Source organism: Notamacropus eugenii, chromosome 2 (genome assembly GCF_028372415.1).
Source record: "Notamacropus eugenii isolate mMacEug1 chromosome 2, mMacEug1.pri_v2, whole genome shotgun sequence".
In the NCBI taxonomy this organism is placed as follows: domain Eukaryota; kingdom Metazoa; phylum Chordata; class Mammalia; order Diprotodontia; family Macropodidae; genus Notamacropus; species Notamacropus eugenii.
The window spans coordinates 291,613,653-291,636,556 of NC_092873.1; the positions used below are offsets into that span (position 1 = coordinate 291,613,653).

Here is a 22,904-nt window from a genome sequence, read left to right on the forward strand (position 1 = left end):
CTGAGGCTTAAAAAAGGGTCACGAGTGGCAAAATTCAGATGCAGGTCTTCCTAACTAGAGGTCCAACACTATCCACTGTACCAGCTAAACACTGAGCTAAGCAATGGGTATGGAAGTACAAAGAATAAGACAATCCCTATGACACAGTTTCCTTTCTAATGAGGTAGACAACAAGAATATATAAAGTATATATAGCCCTTTGAACCAAAGAGTCCATCGCTAGGCTTATACTCCAACAGGGGCCACTGAAAAAAAGTGCCTATATACTCCAAAATATTTATAGCAATATTTTTTTGTGATAGTTAAGAATTGGAAAAAAGTAGACCCTGATGTTGTGAAAAATGGAAGGCACAAGGAACAGGATGGCAGAGGATTAGATGACAGTATCATGGAAACAACAAACATGAACTTGGATAGACTTTGAGCGTGTTCCGGTCTCTGGGGTCACGAAGAGTTGGATACGACTGAACAAGAACAACAGATGCCCATCAAAGGGAATGGTTTATGAATGTGATGGAATACTTGTGCTGGAATATGTGGAATATGTGATGGAATTACTGTGCTGTAAGAAATGATGAATGTAATAAATACAGAGAAACATGGATAGATCTACCTAAACTGATGCAGAACGAAGTAAGCAAAGCTAAGATGAAAATATACACAATAACTAAGACAAAGTGTGTCTTAAATGTGTGGAAAGAACCACACACAAAAAAAATTAAAAGCCAATGTTGTGAGATTATAAAGAATGAGTATAACTTGAAGAGATATGAGAGGATATGCCCTTTGCAGAGCTGGAAGGCCCATAGGTGTTATACAGTACACATAATTTCAAACTTTTTCAAATTATCAATCAGTTAAGCTCATTTTTAAACTTTTTTTTCTGAGAATACTACTTGTCTTATGAGATGGCTCTCTGGAAGGGGGATGGGAGGGACAATATAAAAAATACATCATTACTAAGTAGATGGAAGAGTATGGAGAGGCTTCCTGCAGAATGTGGTGTTCAAGCAGCATCTTAAAGGAAGAGAACTCCAGGAGGTCCTTCTAAGAAGGGAAGGCACACTATGCATGGGCCCCAGTACAAAAGCACAGAAATGGGAGATGAATGTCATGAGAACATCTCAAATGAGATAGCATTTGTAAATCACTTAGCACAGTGCCTGGCACATGAGAGAGCTTAATACATTTTTTATTTCCTTCTCCCCCATCTTCCTTCCTTCCTTCCTGTGTCCGTATCTCTCATATACATTTTCCTTCTTCATCTCACAGCCAGGACTCTGGTTCAGACTTTCATCACTTCAAGCCTGGATTACTTTAATGATCTCCTCTGTGGTCTCCCTGGCTCAAGCCTTTTCATACTCCAATTAATTCTCTGTGTAACCTGAAAAGTGATTTTCATCAAGTACAGCAGCCTTCCTTTCTCATTAAATTCCAGTTGCTCCCCATTATCTCTAGGATCAAAGTTAAGTCCATCTGTTGGGCATTTAAAGCTCTTTATAACCAGACCCCTTTCCACCTTTCTGATTTACTCAGACCTTACTCACCTCCTCCTCCCTCTACAACCCAACTGTCCTGGCCCCTTTATCATCAGACACACACAACCCTTGCTCCCTTGGGTCTGTACTTTTGTACTGGCTGTTCCCCATGCCTGAAATGCAACCTCTCCTTACCTCTGCCTCTTGAGATCTCTGGTTTCTTTCAAGACTCAGCTTTTACACCACCTTTTACATGAAGCTTTCACTCAACAACCTTATTATCCCCATTTTATTGTTGCTCAGTCATGTCTGACTCTTCATGACCCCATTTTGTTTTTTTTGTTTTTTGCAAAGATACTGGAGTAGCTGACCATTTCCTTCTCCAGCTCATTTTATAAATGAGGAAACTAAGGCAAACAGGGTGAAGTGACTTGCCCAGGATCACACAGCTAGTGAGTGTCTGTGTCTGAGCTTGAACTCTGTGGTCTTCCTGACTTTGACTCCAGACCTTGTGCTCTATCCACTGCACCACCTAGTTGCGCGTCCACCCCCACCCCCACCCCCAATTTGTTGTTCAGTCAGTTTTCAATTGTGTCTGATTCTTCATGACCCCATTTGGGATTTTCTTGGTAAAGATACTGGAGTGGCTTGCCATTTCCTCCTCCAGCTCATTGTACAGATGAGGAAACAGTTAGACAAAGGCTAAGTAACTTGCCCAGGGCCACATAGCTAGTAAGGGTCTTAGGCTTAATTTGAACATCAGGTCCAGCATTCTCTTCACTGGGCCACATGGGTTTTGTAATAATTTCTGTGTTGATAACTCTCAGATCCATATATCAAAATCCATTTTTTTATAAGCTCCAATTCTACTTTATCAACTTCCTAGTAGACATTTAGAACTGGACGTAGGCATCTACAACTCAGTATATCCAAATCAGATCCATTATCTTTTCTACAAAATCTACCTCTCTTCTAAACTAGCCTCCTTCTAAACAGTAATCCTCAATTCCTTCCTCACTTTTCTTCACCCTACACATCCAATCAGTTGCCAAGTCTTGTCATTACTTCCACATTTCTCACATGTACATAGCAACCACCCTTGTGGAAGCCATTCTCGCTGCTTATCTGTATTATTGCAACCACTTCCTTATTGGTTTTCCTGCCTAAATTTTCTCTCCTCTCCACCCCCCCGCCCCTGCCCCAAACACTACTGCTTATGTGACACTCTTAAAGGTCTGACCATATCTGACCCCTGTTCAATAAACTCCAGTGGCTCCTTATTTCCTACAGGATCAAGTATGGACCCCTCTGTCTGGCTTTTAAAGCCCTTGAAAACCCTGTTCCCTCCAACCTTGTCAGTCTTATTAGGTATCACTTCCCTTTCTGTCTTTGCTGTTCTTCACATACAACAATCTCTCCTCCATAACTTTGAACAATATTTATATTTAGCCAGCAGGAATGCAAACATATGAAATGGAAATACGGCAATAAACATATAGATTATTGTGGGAAGCTTCTATCCTAGGGCAATACTGTGTAAGTCTGATATATAATATTTCTTATAACTGTGTATTGAGGCTCTCACTTTATTACATATTCTCAACCTATGTGGGGGAATGAAACTCTACCATGTACCACCTACTTAGAGATATATAAAATTCAACGAGGTGGTAGTAAACATGAAAACCTTCCACGCTGATTAGATGAATAAGGAAAAACATCAGGGTTTCATCCTGAGGTCCTGCTCTTTGAAAGGAATCCCAATTGTATAACTCTTCTTGAAAAGAAGAGGCCTCAGTGAATGCTGATTGACTATTTGGATCATTCTACCTTATTGTGTGATATCACTCAAAGGAAGCTGAGGTCTATAAAGAAACATTTGAAAATAGCTTAACATCAGACTACTCCATCCAAATGAGTAAGCAAAGATGAATCTAATGAATCTAAACCCAAAAGAATAGTGCATGGGATATCAGAGGGCATCTAGTCTAATACCATCATTTTACAAATGAGGAAACTAAGACCCAGAAGAGAAGAAATGATTTGCCCCAGATCACACAACTAGTAGTGACATAGCAGTCAGGTCCCCTGACTCCAAATCCAGTCCTACAAGTCACTTTAATGCAAGGAAGGTACATTTTGGACTATGAAGCTGTTCTATTTTAAAGTATACATAGCTTATGAATTTAGCAACAGCTCTTTAAAAACAGTCTGGAAATGAATTAAGATCAAGACTGTGTGATGGTTTCATCTCCCTCTCTTCCCCGGGAATACTTTTTCTGTGAGCCAACCCTCACAGAATCACAGAAGAATATCTCTTCAGGTAATCATGTCCATGAATTGAAGGTTCTACCATGGTGGGTTTTTTGTTTTTAGGAATATTACAATAACTAAAGTAAACCACAGTCAAATTAATAAGCAAAGCCTTCATAGTCAGGGTTTAACTGAATAAGAATCCCGGGGTTCCCAAGTGATAAAAACCCAAAGGGGTCAGAGTCAAATAAATAAAAAACCCTGCTGAATTTTATCTGGGAGCAGGGTTCTGACTTGGAGGCAATCAAGGCCTAATTACGTGTAAGATTAGTGAAGCCTCTCCATTCATACCCCAGTAGGAGAACATTTTTCTATTTCATTGTATATAGAGGAGAAAAAAATAGTGATACATTTGCCTGCCAAGAAGAACTAAAGTTCAATCTGTAGGGCTTCTAAAACCTATGGACTAAAACTTTATTGTGAAAGGACTGCCACATGGAAACAAAAGCTTAAACCTCTGAGGCATCAGAATGGGAATCAGGAGGACAAGAGCTGGCACACTCCTGACAAGGAGCAGCTGAAAAGTGTGAGAGAGCACACTAGCATGCTATATCCTCAGGAGGGAGATTTCTTTCCTTGAAGGTCACTCAAATGCTATGCAGAGGAAACTTAGCTAGAGCACACCTGTTCTACACTTTGAATGTATCAAAAGTTCTAGAATCCCAATCTATACTGGCTAATTTAGTCATATGGTCCATGAAGGAGAGGAGACAGAGCATGACCTGTCTACCCAGGCAATGTAACTTAAATACTCTATCCAGATTTTCCTTCCACCTGAGGGTACCACCTTAGACTGGAGGATGTTTCTTTCCCTGAAGTAAGTAACCAGACAGCCAGACAGAAATGGGGTTGCCCTACCGTGATCTTAATGTTAAGAGGGATCAAGAAGGGGCAGTTTCACTTTCAGCTCCAAACAGTTCTGGTCTGGTTTAAGTCAGAGCAAATATCATTACCATTTAACCTTTCCTTGAAGTTTCTTCTACTTGAAGGCAGACACCTTGGGTTTCTCAACTGACAGCACACCAACCTCTGTAATTACTCTTGACCTCTAAAAATCCCACTTTTGCAGCTAAGAATCATGAATTGTCATATTTAAGTCATCAATGAACTTGCAAGACACCCCATAGCCCCACAGCCAAATTTCTTCCCTTTTCATCATGAAAATGAGCATGCCTATACTGGAAGGGTGAGGTTATTATTACTAAGAGCCCCTAGTATTGGCATTTATACTTTATCATGCCAAATTCAGAACCACCTTTTTAAGCCCTGAAATTCCACAGGCAGGCCTTTGTGACTGATTCATTAAACAAGAGGTGAATGTGTGGAGAGCCCTGAAGATTAGTTATCAGAAAACACACCTAGAATTTTACCAGAAGCAGATTTACTCTACTTCAGTGAAATCTATCCTTAAGATTCCTTACGAGCTTTCCTTTTGGTCTTGAAAGTGGTAAAACTGAGGTTGAAACAAAAGACACTCATTTTATACCTTAAAAAAAAAAAACACTTCAAAAAGTCAATCAGAGTGACAACAGAAATCCAATTTGAATCATCAGGAAACCAGTGGGTATATGTTCCCCCAGCCCTGCTATTCATTTTAGGCAAGAGTTGCCAAGTCCAATAAACTCCATAGAGTTGCATGAGTGTCTGTAATACAAATGAATGAACGACATTCTTTCTTACAATTGCAAACCAGCAAGGACATGACTGAAATCAGACCTCACTGCCATTCTGAGGACAGAAAAGCCAAGTTGTTTCACTCACTCTGCTGCAGCAGTCCTGCAAATAGACTTCTATTGTGAAGACGCTCCCCCAGCAACAAATTTGCTTGCCGTTGAAAATTACATTCCTGACATCTGAATGCCTTTTCCATTTTTCTCATCTGATTCATCAATCATTTATTAAGCACTTACTGTGTGCAAAGCATTAGGGATGAAAAGATAATTTTAAAAAATAGCCCCTACCCTCAAGAATGTGCACATTCTCTAGGAGGAGGGGTTACAATATTTAAAGAGATAAGCAAATGCATACATGAAAATTTAAGAGAGCACTCTAAAGCTCTAACAACTAGGTGGATCAAGAAAGGCTTCCTACAGAAAGTGGCATATGACTTGAGCCTTAAAGAAACTAGGAATTCTGATAGAGGAGAGGAGGGAGTACATTCTAAAGGAGGCAGTCTGAGCAAAGGCATGGATACAGGAGGAAGGAAGAAAATAAACATTTATGAATCACCGACTATATGCTAGACACTGAGCTCAGAACTTCACAAAAATCTCATTTGATCCTCACAACAACCCTAAGATGTAGTGCTATTATTATTCCCATTCTACACTGGAGGAAACTGAGGCAAACAGAGGTTAAAGGCCTTGTCCAGAATTACATAGTTATTAAGTTCCTGAAGCTGGATTTGCACCCAGGTCTTTCTGATGGCATGCCCAGTGCCCTTTACCCACTGTGTCACCTACCTGCCTCTACAGCCTATACAGGAGATGGAATGCCAGATTTGGAGGAAGTAAGAAGGTCAGCTTGGCTGGAACACAATGTGTGAAGAGGAGAAACATGAAATATTCTAGAAAAGTAATTTGGAGCCAAATTGTGAAGGCTTCTTAATGTCAGATTGACAAATTTGTGTTTTATCTTGATGGCAATAGAAAGCGAGTGAAGGTTCTTAAGCACAACAATTTGGCAGCTGATTGGAAAATGAAGAGATGGAAAAAGCTGGGAACTCAGTTAGAAAGCTGTCAAAATAGTCCAAGTGAGGAATAATGAGGGATGGAACAAAGGCAGGGAGAAGTCCATTCTGTCCTTAAAACTTGTCCCCGAATTTACGTCCCCCAACAAGATTTCCCTAATTAAACCTTTATTTTTCATCTTTCTAACATTTCAACTTTTGAAAGGCTACAGCTCTTCAAAAGTCAGCAGCCATTCCATTATCAAGGATATGTCTCAGTACAGCTACAAAGCTCAGAGGCTCCTATTTTTAGTCTTATTTTTGTAAGCAACTCAAGATACAGGTTCTGGAGCTATAAGTTGTTTTCTTCAACAAAATGTTCCCTGTCACTAGTCAGAGATGAAGATGACATTGTTCTGGTTCTCAAAGAACTTATAATTACAGATACACAAACAATGACAATACAATGTAGAATGAGTTAGATGCCATGAAAGAGGAATAACCAAGGTGCTATGAGAGCACAGAGACATGATACATTTATGGTTGGTTCAGGAAAGACTTCATGGAAGAGGTGACATTTAAGCTGATCCTTAAAGGATGGGCAGAATTTCAAGAGAAGCTGGGGGTGAGAAGGGTAGAGGGGTTGGAAGTGAGGAAAAGGGCATTCTAGGAAGACAGACACAAGGGACAATTTTTCTGAGAAATGAATAGTTCAGTTTGTCTGAGTATGAAGGTGAGATAGCAGCAGACAAAGTTGGAAAGTAAGGCTGGAAAAAGATTATGATAGAAGACTGAATTCTATAAGCATTAGGAAACCATGTAAGTGTTATTCTAAGTAAAGAAATGATTATATGTATGCTGTAGGAAGATGATTCTGGTAATACAATGTGAAAGAAGCTCTGGAGGAGACAGTCCATAAATAAGGACATTGGTTATACAAGGTTATCACGAAACCATCCAAGCTTTATTAAGCACTTGTACGGATGTCCCCTCTACTAATGAAATGAGAGGATCGATTTCCATTCATGTCAGATGTTTCAGAAAGTCTAATAAGCTCAAAGACTGAGAAAAGGCCAGTGGATTATAAGGAAATGACTGGGGCCTCGGTGAAAGTAGTTTTAGTCAAGTAGAAGGGAAGAAAACCAGATTTCAATGAGGGAAGTAGTAAAAATAAGATGAGAAAACAGAGGAAATAAGCATAGATGGCTTTTCCTAGAAGTCTGGCTGTGAAAGGGAGGCAAGATTTCGGATGATGGTTTGAATAGATAGTAGGATCAAGTGAAGGTCAAAAACGGCACAGATCTGGGCATGTTTGCAGACAGCAAGGGAAGAATAAGTGGATATGAGGAACCCTTAAAGACAGGAAAGATACTGAGATATACAGGGAGATGGGGAAGGATGAAAAGGACAAAAGCTACTGTAGGAGAAAGCAGCAGGAGGGGATCAAAAGCCCCACAAGGACTCATGCTCTAAGAGTGGACCAAAGAAGGATAGGATGGAGGATGACTCTGAGGCCATGTGTGGAGCAGAAAGAGCTGTGGTTCTGATTCTATCTCTGATGTCAACTGTATGTGATCTGTGATAAGTCTCTTAATATCTGTGGGGCTCAGTTTCCTGATGTAAAGTGAGGGGGCAGAAACAGATGACCCCTGAGGTCCCTGCCAGGTCAGGATCTCTGAGCCTGAAGCATGAAGTGAAGTCCTCTGCTGAGAGGGAGGATCTTGAGCAGCCATTGTAGAGAAGAATAAAGAAGAGAAGAGAAAGGATGGGCATGTCGCAGGGTGGTGTAGGTGTCAGGAGTTGAAAAGGCAGATGATGGGAATAATCCAGGATTATGATCTGGAAAGTGGCAACAAGAGCATAGGACAGTTTAATGTTGAAATGGTGAACTAAAGGGCTGAAATTCTGTAGAGCAAAACCAAGAAAGGAGTGATGGTGTGGAAAATCAGGGAGTAGTGAAGTGATTGTAATTGTCCTAAAAAAGGGTGATAAACAGTGGGAATGGTAACATGGAAGGTTATTATTCGAGCTGGAAGAGATTTTACGAGTTATCTAATCCAAATCCCGAATTTTACAGATGAGAAAAGTTAAATGACTTGCCTAATATCATAAATGGGAGCTAGTGGTTGAACTGATTTTGAACTTAATTCTTCAAGTCTTGGTATAAAGCTCTTTCACATTAATCATAAAATAAAATTTTAAAATCTCAAAAAGTGGATATAGGGTCAAAGAAGAAGGAAAATAAGAGATTTCAAGGCTAGTGATACTATTAAGAGAAATGTCAAAATCAAGGGAGGTAACAGGTTTGTGGATGAGGCAGAAGACTGGGTCTGAAGCTTAACAGAAAGGATACAGGTTCAGAGATACAAATCTAGGGTATATCTACCCTGGAGGAATAACTGAGATTGCCAAGGGGGAGCATGCATCTCTGGACGTATGGCAAAGAACAGAGCTTTCAGAAACACTTACATTTATTTCTGAATGGGAAGAGGAAAAGGAACCAAAAAAGGAGCCTAAAGACTATTCAGAAACATAGGATAATCAGGAAAGTACAGTAACATGAAAGCCAAAGCAGGACCTGATTTCAGTGCGGAGTAGTTAACAGTGTCAAGTGCTGCAAAGAGGTCAAGGATGGGATTGAGAACAGTTTAAAAAAAGATCAATAGATTTGGTGATCTGGATGACCTGTAAGCTCCATGGGGGCAAGAACTACAAACTTTTTTTTAAAAAGTAACTTTTTAACCCTAGCACCTAGTATCTTGCTCATGGATTATAAACTCCTTGAGGACAGGAACTGATTTTGCCTCTTTCTGTATCCCAAGCACTTAGAACAGGACCTGCCCATAGCAGACCCTTGGTAAAATGTTTATTGATTGCTTAATGTTTGTTGAATGAATATTATTGATGATTACAGAGAGAGTGGTTTCAGTAGAGTAATAAAGACAGAAGTCAGATCACAAGGTAGGAATGATGAGCATAAGTGGAGGCATATATCTATATACATATACGTATATGTATATATATATACATATATGTATAGATATATATATATTATATATATATATACACACATACAGGCAGTAAATGTATTTTACTTCTTGCAGACTTTTGGCAGTGAAGGGTAGAGAGAGAAGAAGCAGTGATTTGGAGGAATAATACTCTAAAAGATGGTTATTTTGTTTCATTTTTATTTTTAAAGGTAGGGGAGATCTATGGATATCTGCAAATAAAGAGAAAGGATCAAGTGGAGAGAAAGGCGGGATTTCTAAGAAAAGGGATATCTGATAGTTTAAGGTCCCAGAAAACACAGATAGAGATGGAATCAAAAACACAGGTGAAAGAAGGGAATTACTTCTTACTGAGACAGGAAAGGAGGAGCTGATGGGTGAGGGCAAAATGGGAAGTGGTGAAGTTGAGAGAACTCACTGTCTTTCAAATAAAATCACATTTAAAATAATCTGCTAAGTGAGGGGTAGAAGGATAGAATTATAAATTTAGAGAAAAGGATTCAAAAGGCTGCTACAGGGAATCAACAAAGATGAGATGAAACAAGAGCTATGGATCAGAACAGAGGATCTTGCTAAGGTGAGTCAGCAAAATTTTTCAGTGGAAAAAGTCAGCAAGGTTACACGATTTTGTCTTTTAAAATGTTTTATTGATTTTTTTTTCTCCTTTAATATCCCTGTCCTTTCCCAGTGACTCCTCCCCACCTCCATCTTTATCTCTCACCTCACCCACAGACCTCTCTTTTGTAACAAATAAATACAGGAAAGACAAACACATTGGTCTGAAAATCACATTATTTTCTCCAGCAATATTCAGCATCCTGTACTGACAGCAGAGAAAGTCAATCAAATATTGGAAAAAGGATGACAGTAGAAGGTCTCTGAGGGTGCTATGTTGTTGTCATTGATTTGTTTCAGTCATGTCTCACTCTTCATGACTCCATTTGGGATTTTCTTGAAGATACTGGAGTGGTTTGACACTTCCATCCCCAGCTCATTTTACAAGTGAGGAAACTGAGCAAACAGGATTAAGTGATTTGCTCAGGATCACACTGCTGAAGGTCAAAAAACATCTGTCTAAGGCAGCATTTGAACTCAGGTCTTCCTGACTCCAGTCCCTAGCCCTTTATCCACCTACATGCCCCTGGGGGTGCTATACAATGTGGTATACAGTGGAAAGAACACTTGATGTGGTCATGGAACCTGGATACAACTCTCAGTTCTTCTGACCTTACGCAAGTCTCTCCACCTCTCCAGGACCCCAATTTCCACAACTATAAAATGAAGGGATTGGTGGGATCTCCATCTATAAGACTGGAGTTGATGACTGTTAAGGTCCCTTACCACTCTGACTCCTATGACTCTATGAATTCTAGGGTACTAGTAAGAATATAACTGAAATAACTGATGAAGCTGGGTAGGGAGGAATGAGAAAAGAGGAGAGGCTGATGGACTGAGAGAAGAGGATAAAGAATAGGTTCAGCAGGAGTGAGGTTATAAAGAGGCAGAAGAGTATGAGGACACTGGGCAGGGGAATTTCTAAATTTAGATGTTGAAGCAATTCCATGGGATGATAGGGCCTAAGATTGGGGTGGGGAACCTGCGACCTTGATGCCACATGTAGCCTTCTAGAATCCTGGATTCAGTCAAAGACTGCACTTAAGGATCTAGAAGGTCACATGTGGCCTCAAGGCTGCAGGTTCCCCACCCCAGAAAGGTGTGGCAATGCTTTTGGTTCTTTATAGGGATAGAGATGAAAGTCACTGGAAAAGGACTAGAAAAGGTAGAGAAACTATGAGATAGGCTTTAAGATAGATTCTTACCAATGCAACTGAGTAGGATAAGGCAGTTTAATTAACACGGCTAAGAATCACAACTGATAAATAAAATTATGCATTGTATGATTTTACATATATTTATAAATCTGTATCAAATGGTAGCCTTCTCTAGTTGGGGGGAGGGGAGGAGGGAAGGAGATAGGTAGTTCTGAACTTAAAATGTAACAAAAAATAAATAAAATTTAATAATAATTTTTGAAAAAAAGAATCATAAGTTGTGTGCCTCTGAGTAAATTACTACACATTTCTGGGTTCCAACTTCCCCACAGTAAAATAAGTATACTTTCTCTCCCCAGACTGTGGTGAATATCTGAGCAACTCTCTGTGAAAGTACATCAACAAAAAAGGATGCTAATTGAATCCAAATGGTTACTTATTTGATATTTTAATGTCAACTATCCTTATGGACTTAGTTCTTTTTTTAATCATTATAAATCTGATCCTGAAAGTAAAACATTCAAAGAGAAGTCTTAAAACCATATTCAATATTTCCCCTCTCCCCAATCCTGCTCTTTCTCTAGATTCACCATCCCATTACTCTCTCTATACCTATACTCTCTACTTATGACTCACAAGTCTGGGCTGAGTCTATAAAAAACCGTGATGTTTTTCTAAAACAAAGACGTAGGAAGGCTTCCTAATAGGAATTCTGATAGAACCAATTTGGTCTAGACCAACTGTACTAAGTAAAGGCATATAAAAATTGCTTTGCAGTCTATTTGCCCTAAGTGCCAATAGTAAGTAATAATAATAGCTGGCAGAAGCACAATTATTTTCCCCACTGAGAGTCAGCAAGGTTAAATGACTTATTGAGGGCCCCACTGCTTGTATCTGCAGCAGGATTTGAACCCAGATTTTCCGAGGATCGTAGATTTATATCAGGAAGGGACCTCAGAGGCCCCTGACTCTATTCCCCCCACACCTCTACCATTTTACAATTGAGGAAACTGAGGCTGGAGAGATTAAGTGATTTTCCCAAGTTATCAAAGAGAATAAAAGCAGCACTAACAGTTTGTTGATGATTGGAAGAAAAAGGTCACAGAGGTAGCAAACATCTGAAGTAGGATTTGAAGTCAGGTCCCAAAGTCCACTGCTACATTACACTGGACCTTGTTAAGTAATAAATATTATTAGTCAGTGGCAGTTAATCAGGAAGTTATAAAATTGTAACATTCCCTTAGAAGGGGAAAAGATAATTCTAATATATCAATTTTTATGAGCAAATGCCTAATGGACAATATATAACAGGAAAAGAGGGTGCTTTCTATGAACTGACCTATGGTGACAAGATTCTGCTCTTGTTTCTCCATTAGGCAATACATATTGCACTGATTTCTTCATCCTTTTCTGAGAAGAGCCTAGTCCTAAGGCATTCTATGGGAGAAAAGAGAATCAGCAGCAATTTCATGAATTCTTCAAACTAGTCATTTTTCTTTTTTGAGTAAGAATACAGAAAAGACACACCCGTACCTATACCCCTTTGCCTATGAACACCGAGAAATCTCATATATTTTGTTCCAACTCTCTAGTTTCCAAAGAGAATCAAAAAAGTGTTGAGAGTTTGCTGATAAGAAAGTAAAAAAGAAAGGCAGTACAATAAAAAAAAATAAATGAAGACAGGCATCAGGGATGGAAGGAAAAGTCATATAGCTGAAAATTCAGATGCTTTCTAGAAGGCTCATTTTATTCATTATAGTCCCATTGAAACACCTCTGGTACAGCGTATCCTCAACAGGCAGTTACAGAACAATGCTTTCAGGAGTAAAATCTAAGTTGGAAAGTTGGGGGAAGAAAACATACATCATTTTTGCCATATGAGTTTGCATGCAATATAGAAATCCATTTCTAAAATAATCAATTTTCATACAAAGTCATCTGTTGTCAATTTGAGGACTGATTGTGACACTATACACTTGCAGAAGAGGTACACATTAGTCATAGCTATTCAGTCTTCCTGAAATAAGATGGTATTATTTTAAAAGATTCTTTACCTATTTAGGCATTATTCAGATAATTTCCTAGAATTGTATCCTGTCAAAATGGCATTATGTCAAGTGAAGCTAAACGCTGGGTATAATAATGGTTTTTTAAGCATACTTAATAACTATATTTTCTTCTTACACTGGTATCTTTTCAGTAATGCCAGGATCAAAAGTTAATTTTACCCTCTAGAAAATTCTATGGTCAGAATGACCTTCCTAAATGTTTAGTGACTGCTCAGGGAGGGCAGCACTTGGCATTCGTATCTGTATCAAAACCAAATGTAATTTTGGAAGAAAAAAGTTAATTATTTTTGGGAAGGAGTTGAAGGAGCCCAAGAGAAAAATTTTACATAGAGGTCCTTTGTTAGTGTAACATTTGACCTATCTCTTTGGAAATCATACAACTTGGCTAATGCAGCCCTTAAAGAATTAATCAAGCAGATTGTTAGGCCCTGGCTACACTGGAGTTGGCCAATTATAAGTTGCTCAGAAATTCATCACTGGCATGTCCAACTACATTTTCCCACATAAAGATTAGAAGAACTACGTAAAAGCGGGGTCCACTCGCTGATCAGCATAACTATAATACACAGCAAGTGGAACCAAAGTTTAGTGAAGTGCTGCTTCGGAGAAAATAATTGTCAGCATTTTATTTGGAGAGTCAGGGACCTTTCTGATTCTCCACTTCATGTTATTAATTAAAGCATCTTCTTCCACAGTTTTACACATTTCCTGTATTTTGTTAAACTCAAATGATAGCATTTTTATGTTCATAAACAATTCTGTCACATGTAAGAAACTGAGATCCATTACCGTATTATTAGTTGGCTGGCAAAAGCAGCACTTGACACCTTAAGTGGCTTCTTTTTGGAGTGCTAAGGCTAAGAAGGCCCAATCAAATGCTACTGAATAAGAAGGAAGCCTGCTTTACAAAAAAAGAAAAATGAAACCAAGCAGAGTAGGGTTGGCTTTTTAAGGAGCATGCAGAATCATTCCTGAAGAAAAGTTCTCAGATAACAAGAATCATATTACAGTTCAACTAGCCTGTTCACTATCCTTACTCTGAATTTTAATGTTTTAACACAGCATGTAAGAAAACAAACTGGTTTAAGAAAACAAATTGGTTTAAGACAATCCTTCTTTTTTTAGACATTTTAGAAAAGGAGAATATAGAGTGTGGTATCAGCATATTCTGCTTCTCGTCTTCTTTCTCTCACTTTATCTGATGCTAGATGAAGTTTTCATATCATCCAGGAAAAAAAACATCAGCTTTGTAAAAGTGAAGTCAAGCTCTATAAAGTACAGTATCATTTAAATGAGCACGTAACACCAATCCTTTTAGTTCATTTGGGGGGTAGTGAATTCCATGTCATTGGAGGTCTTTTAAGTAGAAGCTAATCATCTGGATAATCCATGTTATATGAGGATTTTTATGATTTGGACAGAGGTTAGACTAAATGACCTCCAAAATCTCTTCCAGCTCTAAGGTTTTATGACTCATAAGTATGAAAGATATCAAAATTTCTTAAAGATAATTTAGAAAAAGCAAATTTTTGTCACAATTTTATAAATCCTAAAGTGAAAGGGGAAAAATGAGAGATGTTAACTATGAAATAAACTAAGAAAACTTTTTGAAAGGTTTTCCTTGACTAAATGAGTATGCTTCAGAGAACTGTCCCCATTATCTGTTGTGTTGACCCCTCTAATAAGTATCTTAATGACTTAATGAATGCCTGACAATAGGCAATTGCTAAATTAGGAATGGGTTGTGTTCCAGGAGTCCATTTATAATTGGGTTGTATGGAATTTAATGGATTTTCTTATAAGAAAGTGCTATAAATAGTGGTAAAGTTTCCAGACCACCCCACAAAAGACTATTTAATCAGTAAAATATCTGCAATGTTTCAATAATACCAAACCCCCATTACTGGCTGTTTCTAAGAGAAAATGCAATAGATCTTCCCTTTCTTCGTATATACATAAGAGACCAAGTTTTACATTTGTATAAAATACCCCTCTTCTCCCTTACCAAAAGTCAACTGGCCCCACCAAAATCAATGGGCAGGTGAATGGGAGGAGTAGAGAGGTGCCAGATAAAGAAAGTGGTCATACGTATGGGTAAATTCATAAACTGAGAAGTGTCTGTATCTTACTTAGCACCCATCTATAACAGTTAGATAGTTCCCACTAAATGACAATATCTCCATATTAGTCTGAAGCTATTTTCCATCTTCTCACAACTTTAGGAATTTTAAGATCATATGTAAAAATCTTTGAGATAAAACATGATCTATAAAAGTTTACTTTGGCAGGATACCATTTTTAAAATTACATACAAAAATCTTCATATCAATTCAAAAAAGTTACAAATATATCAATATTTTAAATCAAAAGTTAATGGTGAAAAGCCAATTTTACAAAAACCAGAGGCTTTAAGAGTACAAAAAAATTTTTTTCTGCAGCACAGATTACTTGATTTGATTATATTTTAATTTATGAAAGGAGGTTGCACTTCAAAATTTGTTACTATTTATTCATAAAGGAACAATGAATATAGGATACACCCTACCAGAAGTATATTTATTCCATGTGACTTATGGGATCTTCTAGCCATTAGTGATCTCTCAGATCATGGCAGGCACTACATGCTATCAATGATAGATGGTGGAAACAGTATACTCCACCCCAGTTTTTGGCCACTGTCAAGGGAATACAGTTGTTCCAATGTCTACAAGTCTATTCCAGATTTCTCTTCTTCCCTTTCTGACCCTGCTACCCTGTCATATACCTAGGAATATTTTCTCCCACTGTTCCTCCATGATCCCATATGCACAGTTGCAATCTTTCTTCAAACTGTAAAATAGATAAGATTTTCTTTGGAGTCCATTCCTCTCCATGACAGATAATGGAAGCTGTTTGTTTCAGAGTTCTATAGAATACACTCTCTCCCTACTCAGCACCATTGCAGGAAACAGTTATAGTGCAATCAATAAGCTCTCTTGTTACACTAAAAGGAAACAAAATAATTTGTTTTCAACCCAAGTATCTATTCTCCCTCAAAAACAGTGGAGAGTTATTCTTCTTCAGGTTTGACCAAGTGCAAACTGGCTAGGCACCAGTGGCAACCTAACACACTGTGAAGCTGACCTTCAGGGAAAAAGGGGGACCAGCAGTCTTACAACCAATGCTAGAGGAAAGCCAGCTAATCTTTAAGGCACAGAATAGGCTGTTACTTAAATAGGTTTTAAATGGGGGGGGGGGGGGCAGGGGAGGGAAATGAGAAAAAAAACAACTGCAGGAAACATAGAGATAGAAACTTCATGCATAATGAGGGATTTTTTTGACCCTTTCCACCACCACCTTCCCCCGCAAAAAACTTTTGGCTCCTAGTATCAGTGCAGATAGAACTACCAACTTACAAATCAATATCTTTACTTGAACCTAAACATTAGAAAGTAATGTCTTTAATTGAGAGGGAAACATCACCTTTTTCTTGATATAGTCTAATTCTTATCATCTTTTAACGTCTCCAGCGTGAAGATGAAAAGATGCCTAAGTAAATAGCACTGAAAAAGTTGGACATGGAAAGGGACTGTTCTTTTGAGTTTTCTCTTAGCACTAACATATACTAGTGCTAATATAATATAAATAATATAATATAAAATCATTCAAAGATGTAACATGTTATTTTTATATCTGGCAAATTTCAAGAAGTGTACCCCTTTATCCTTGGTGAAGACACTCATACCCTGAGTTATGAGTTCCTTGAACCCCAGCCCACAAGCACTGCCTGGTCTAGAACCAAGTAGTGATGTGTATGAGTCCCTCAAGTCAGGACAGCAAATTGGATGCAGTGGCCAGGGGCAAATTTTAGGTCAAATCACATTCTGTATCCAGGGCAACTAATCTAATCACCTTACTTGCACCACCCTGGCTGTATTACTAAATTTAACCTAAATTCAGTGGATCTTAGAGCTAATGATTTAGATTAAATGGAAAACCAGAAGCCTTGTTCATAAAATATGGAATTTTTTTAAAATGCCAAACAAAACATACAATAATGGTAAGCAAGCCAAGAAAAGCTGGATTGTTCTTAAGTTAGTAATGAGTGCTGTATTACTATGAAGAGTGATCTACAGAGACCAACTTTATAATGTTCAGCACTGCACTCTTTCAAGTTTTTTGTTAAAGTTACAGAATCATAGGTCAAATCACCCAAGACCCAAATCTGATGGCTCCATGGCAGCAACTGTACAAGACATGACTCATAATTTACTCTAAATGCACATTTTCTACATCTCAACTGGTTTGCACAGACAAATCAAAACAGTTTCCTGTGTGTCTCACAAATATTCTAAGCAAGTCCTTGAGACCATACTTACAGCTTTAGCAAAAACACCCATGATTTCAGGAAACTGATGGGTGAGAAGGGCAAGCATTGCTGTAGAAGAACACAGGCCTGCTGTGAAGTGAATAAAAAAAGGAAGCTCCTTCTTTGGGTAAACAGAAACATGATGAAATGCTGCAAGAAAAAAAAGTCAGAATAATTACACATTTTCCCAAACAGCATCTAACTTCATCTAAAGCAACAGTAACTTCAAGTAAAATTTATTTTTAAAAGTGGAAAAATTAAGAGGAAACAAAGAAAATCAGGAAGTCCCAGGCCACATGAGATGTGTGTGTATTACTTTACTGATGGTTACTTATTTTAAATGACGCAAGAATGTATGAGTGCCAGTATTCAAACAAGTGCCCATACTAGGATTTCATGGGCTATGAAGCTGAAGGCCCAGAGTTGGCCTTCAACCCAGAGATTCCCGAAGAAACACCCAGTCTTCTGTGAAAAATGTACAATTCAATGCAGTCTTAAGGAGGTCAGTGATAAATTATACTTTCTTTAAACATATTCACAGGATCTAACATACCTAATTTACTGCTTTCAGTAGCTATAATATTTTTGTGTCTCCACTAAATTTACTATGTGCATTACAAAAGCTAAAATTCTATTATAGACATAGTAAATCCTCAGGGATCTAGATTATGTTCATATCAAGAAAATACTAGTAATACATTAGAAATAAGAACCATTCTATATTCTAGGCAGGATTATAGCACCCATGCTTCTATCATAGCAACCCATCTGTGACCTGCCTCCACCAGGCAGACAGAGTAGTATTTGGAATCACTGTTCTCCTCTCAGCCATGTATGGCCATCCCTTATTTTCTGTCTCCAGTGCCAATACCCTCATTTATTCCCTCTTTACCTCTCATCTGAACTCCCAAAATAGCCTCCCAAACTCTGCCTCAAGTATCTTATCCCCTTCAAATCTATCCTGCATGCAAATATTAGACAAAGCTTTTTAAAGAATACCTCTGATCACATCACTTTCCTAGTCTAACTCATATAGGGAAAGAAAGAACATTTGTCCTTTAGAAGGGAGGGAATGTAGTTTGAGGTGTGCCAATAGTTCTCACTCCAGTCCCATGAAGTCTGCTACACAAAGGTAGTGGGGGGAGGGAGAACAGATGCCAAAGCCTTGTCATAGCTACCACTACATGATTTTCTAAAATGTGAAATGTTCATACTGTGTGAGGGTTCTAATTATTTCTTTTTGAATGACTTTCTAAAGAGAATCACTTGTCAGTCAATGCTCAGTTAATACCTCAAGATAATAGATGACTAAGGGAGAAGTACTCCCTTGGAGCCAAATTTCAGATTTCATCACTAGTTTGCATGAAAAAAATTTATCAGGGGGTATTATAGAAGACTCTACTAAATATGTGAGCAAACAAAGGAAATAGTTCCAGTCTGACCTTCATTCTGATGCTCACAAGTAAATCCCAGTATGTAATAAGTCAAATCAAGGGTGAAGAAGGATTAAAAACAAAAAGTATTAAACACTTGTAGACATTAGGACTTCATGTTATTAAAAAAAAAAAAAACCTGTCTGTTCTATAAGTCATCTGACACACTGAGACACAATATAGACAAAAAAAAAAATCAGAGCATGCAACCCCACCCCCAATTTGTAAAATCAGCAGGCAACATCCATATCTGTAGAGTTAGCATTAACTCAACCTTGCCAAAAGGCATGCTGCCAAAATTGTGGCCTTACAGAGCAGAGAATTCTGGTTTTAGTTATATTATTATCCAGGCCTGGCCTTATGTTTAGGAAGAGAAATAGCCATTTATGTAGCACAATTTCAGAGGCAATGAAGAAGACTGCTCCATTCCTTCTTCCAACAGTGTCCATGTCCCTCAGTGAAATTCTACAATTAGAAATTCATTCCCTTGGCTTACAAATTCTAGTCCCAACCTTTTATTAAAATGCAAATTCCTTTGAGAATGTAGCAACTTAAATCTCATCAATCATTTCACTCAGACTTTCAATATAAAATTTATTGAGCACTACAGAATGAATAAAAGATAATGCTTTATCTAGTAGAGAAGGTAAGATACGCACACAAGTAACTATGACAAATGGCAGCACCCAGTAAATCTTATGGAAGAGGTGTAAAGTAATATGGGGGTTCAGAGGAAGCAGGTCCCTGAGGGTCCCTGAAGGAGCTGGCATTTAAGGGATTTCTTTCAAGATCTTGTATAGGCAAAAGTAAAGAGAACATCCTAGGTGGAAGGAATGGTTCAAGTCAAAAGGCAAAGGTAGAATAGTCTAGGTTGGTATAGAGTGTCAAATAGGAGAGTGGGGAGAGGAAGACAGAATGGGAAAGCTAAATTAGGGTCAGAGTGTGGAAGATGCTAGGGTGTGGGAATTGCTAGGCTAGGGAATTTAGACTTTATACTCTAGGTAATATGAAGCCACTGAAAGATGTGAAGTTGGAAAGTAATATAATTACAAGTGAGCTTTAGGAATCTTCATCTGACAAATTCATGCAGGACAGACTGGAGAAGAGACTAGAGGCAAGGAGGCAATAGGTATTTGTATGGGTGATATCTTTTAATTACTGGGTAAATTGGATTTAAGTGAGGCAGAGTTGCACAAAGTCATCAGCCTCACTCTCTCCTCCACAGTCATCACAGTCCAGTGGCAGGATAGAGTCACAATGGCTGGTGATACCTCAGGATGCTGTGGATGAACTTGGTGTCTTCGGTGTCTAACCAAGCTCTAAGCGCTCCACTTTGCCTGCTTCAGCTGCTTTCATGGCCACTGGAATAAACTGTTCTCATCTGCCCATTCCACCAAGGGAAGTCTTCACACTCTTGGTTTAGACACCCCCTTAACTTACCAATGGATCTGAGAAGCTTTCATTACCCTAAACCTGGTTTGGCCAGTCTACCAAAACAGTTTACCGGGATGTGGCCGCTGCACATGCTGCAGCTTCTTGGAGCCACAGGTGAGAGTTGGGTGAAACAGGTGGACACCAAGGTAGAAAGAGTCCCAAAAAGGGGTTGGCAGACTTCACACCAAAGGTACTGGTCCTCCCTGAACACACCCTATACCCCCAGCACATAGTAGCTGCTATATAAAGACTACTCAGTGATGATGAAGCCACATTGATTAGTGATAAGGACATAATCCTAGAGAGATGGGCTAAACACTTCCACAGTATTCTCAATAGACCATCACCAATCAATGCTGAAGCCACTGACTGTTTACCTCAGGTTGAAATCAATCCCTCCTTAGCTGAACTTTCAACTGAAGAAGAGATTTTGAGGGCCATTAGGTTCCTTTCATGTGGCAAAGCACCTGGTGCTGATTCTATTCCATCTGAGATTTACAAGGTAAATTGAGTGAAAATTTCCAAGTTATATGGCAAGAGAAGGTTATGCCTCAGGAGTTCAAGGATGCCTCCACTGTCCATCTCTATAAATGTAAAGGGAATAGATTGTCCTGTGACAATTGCAAGGGGGGGGTCTCTCTTAGTCATTGCTGGTAAAATTCTTGCTAGAGTCCTCCTTATTAGTCTGATCTTTCACCTGGAAGATGGTCATATACCTGAGAGATAGTGTGACTTCAAAAAGGGTTGAGAAACAGTTGATATGATGTTTGCTGCCTGACAACTCCAGGAGAAATGCCAGGAACAGAGCAGAGGTCTGTACACAACATTTATAGAGCTGACCAGGCTCTATAAAGGCCTTTGACACTGTACTCGTGAGGGCTTATGGAAAATTATGTCAAAATTTGGTTGCCTGGAGAAGTTCATCAGTATTGTATGTTAATTTCATGATGGCATGTTTGCCTGGGTTTTGGATAGTGGACAATGCTCTCATGCCTTCCCAGTCACCAGTGAGTGAAACAGGGCTGTGTGCTTGCTCCCATGCTAAAATTTTTAGCATGATGTTTTCAGCTATGTTGTCAAATGCTTTCAATGAGGATGAACACAGCATCAAGGTCAACTACTATACTGATGGTAAGTTCTTCAATTTGAAAAAGCTACAAGCCAAGACCAAAGTGGAGGGAATGTTGGTGCATGATTTTCTGTTTGCAGATGATTGTACACTCAATGCATCCTCGGAAGTTGAGATGCAACAAAATATGGATCAATTCTCTGCTTCCTGTGCTAATTTTGGCCTTATAATTAACACCAAGAAAACGCAGGTGCTCCATCAGCCACCACCACACCATCCATAGGTGGAACCATCAATTACAACAAATGGAGAAGTTTTGAACGCTGTGGATAAGTTCACTTACCTTGGTAGCGTACTTTCCAAGAATGTACATATTGACAATGAGGTTGATGCACGCATTTCCAGAGCTAGCTCTGGAGGCTCCAAATAAAAGTTTGGGAGAGAAGAGGTATTAGACTGACTACCAAATTGAAGGTCTACAGAGCCATTGTGCTGATCTCATTGTTGTATGCCTGTGAAACATGGACAGTCTACCAGCGCCATGCCAGGAAACTGAATCGTTTCCATTTGAACTGTTTTAGGAAGATTCTGACCTGGCAGAATAAGGTACCAGACACTGAAGTCCTTGCTCAAGCTGAACTGCCAAGCATTCAAACTATGCTTCAGAGAATGCAATTCTGATGGGCTGGCCACTTTGTTTGAATGAAAAATGCACACTTGCCAAAAAGACTATTTTATGGAGAACTCACATGGGGTAAGCAATCACATGGAGATCAGAAGAAGTGATACAAGGACACTCTCAAGGTCTCTCTCAAGAACTTTGGATTTGACTGTGCAACATGGGAGACTCTGGCACAGGACCACTCACTATGGTGTGCCCACATCAGAAAGGGTGCTGTGTTCTATGAGCAAAGCAGAAGTGAGACAGCACAAAGGAAATGGAGGATGCACAAATTTGGAGTAACCACCCCAAATATTCAGACAGACTATCTGTGCTGAATCTGTGGTAGAGCATTCTGAGCTCATATTGGTCTGATCAGCCACAGGTGGACAAACTGAAACTTCTCTTTATCATGGTGAGGTCATTTTGGTCCTCTTCGATAACAAAGGACAACAACCAACAACCAACTAACTATGTGCTAGGTGCTGTGTTTAGCACTTTACAAGTATTACCTCATTTGATCCCAAAACAATTCTTTGAGCTAGGAGCTATTATTATCCCTATTTTACAGCTGAATAAATGGAAGCACTCAGAGGTTAAGTGACTTGGTCATAGTCACACAGCTATCAAGTGTCTGAGGTTAGATTTGAA

General features: G+C 38.9%; 1 protein-coding gene across 6 annotated transcripts in view; it reads right to left on the reverse strand.

Annotated features, from left to right (window-relative positions):
• Positions 1-22,904, reverse strand: part of ST7L (suppression of tumorigenicity 7 like) — an 87,222-nt gene that overhangs the window by 12,143 nt on the left and 52,175 nt on the right. For 3 of the 6 annotated variants that reach the window (XR_011974801.1, XM_072644359.1, XM_072644357.1), the window contains exon 14: positions 17,667-17,806. Coding sequence is in view for 5 of the 6 variants with exons in the window: in XM_072644359.1 (XP_072500460.1) it covers positions 17,667-17,806 (140 nt within the window). In the remaining variant the exon portion in view is untranslated. Of the gene's footprint in view, positions 1-11,302; positions 12,412-12,578; positions 12,677-15,923; positions 16,138-17,666; positions 17,807-22,904 lie in introns of those variants that run through there. The other 3 variants (XM_072644358.1, XM_072644356.1, XM_072644360.1) reach the window with 3 other exon arrangements.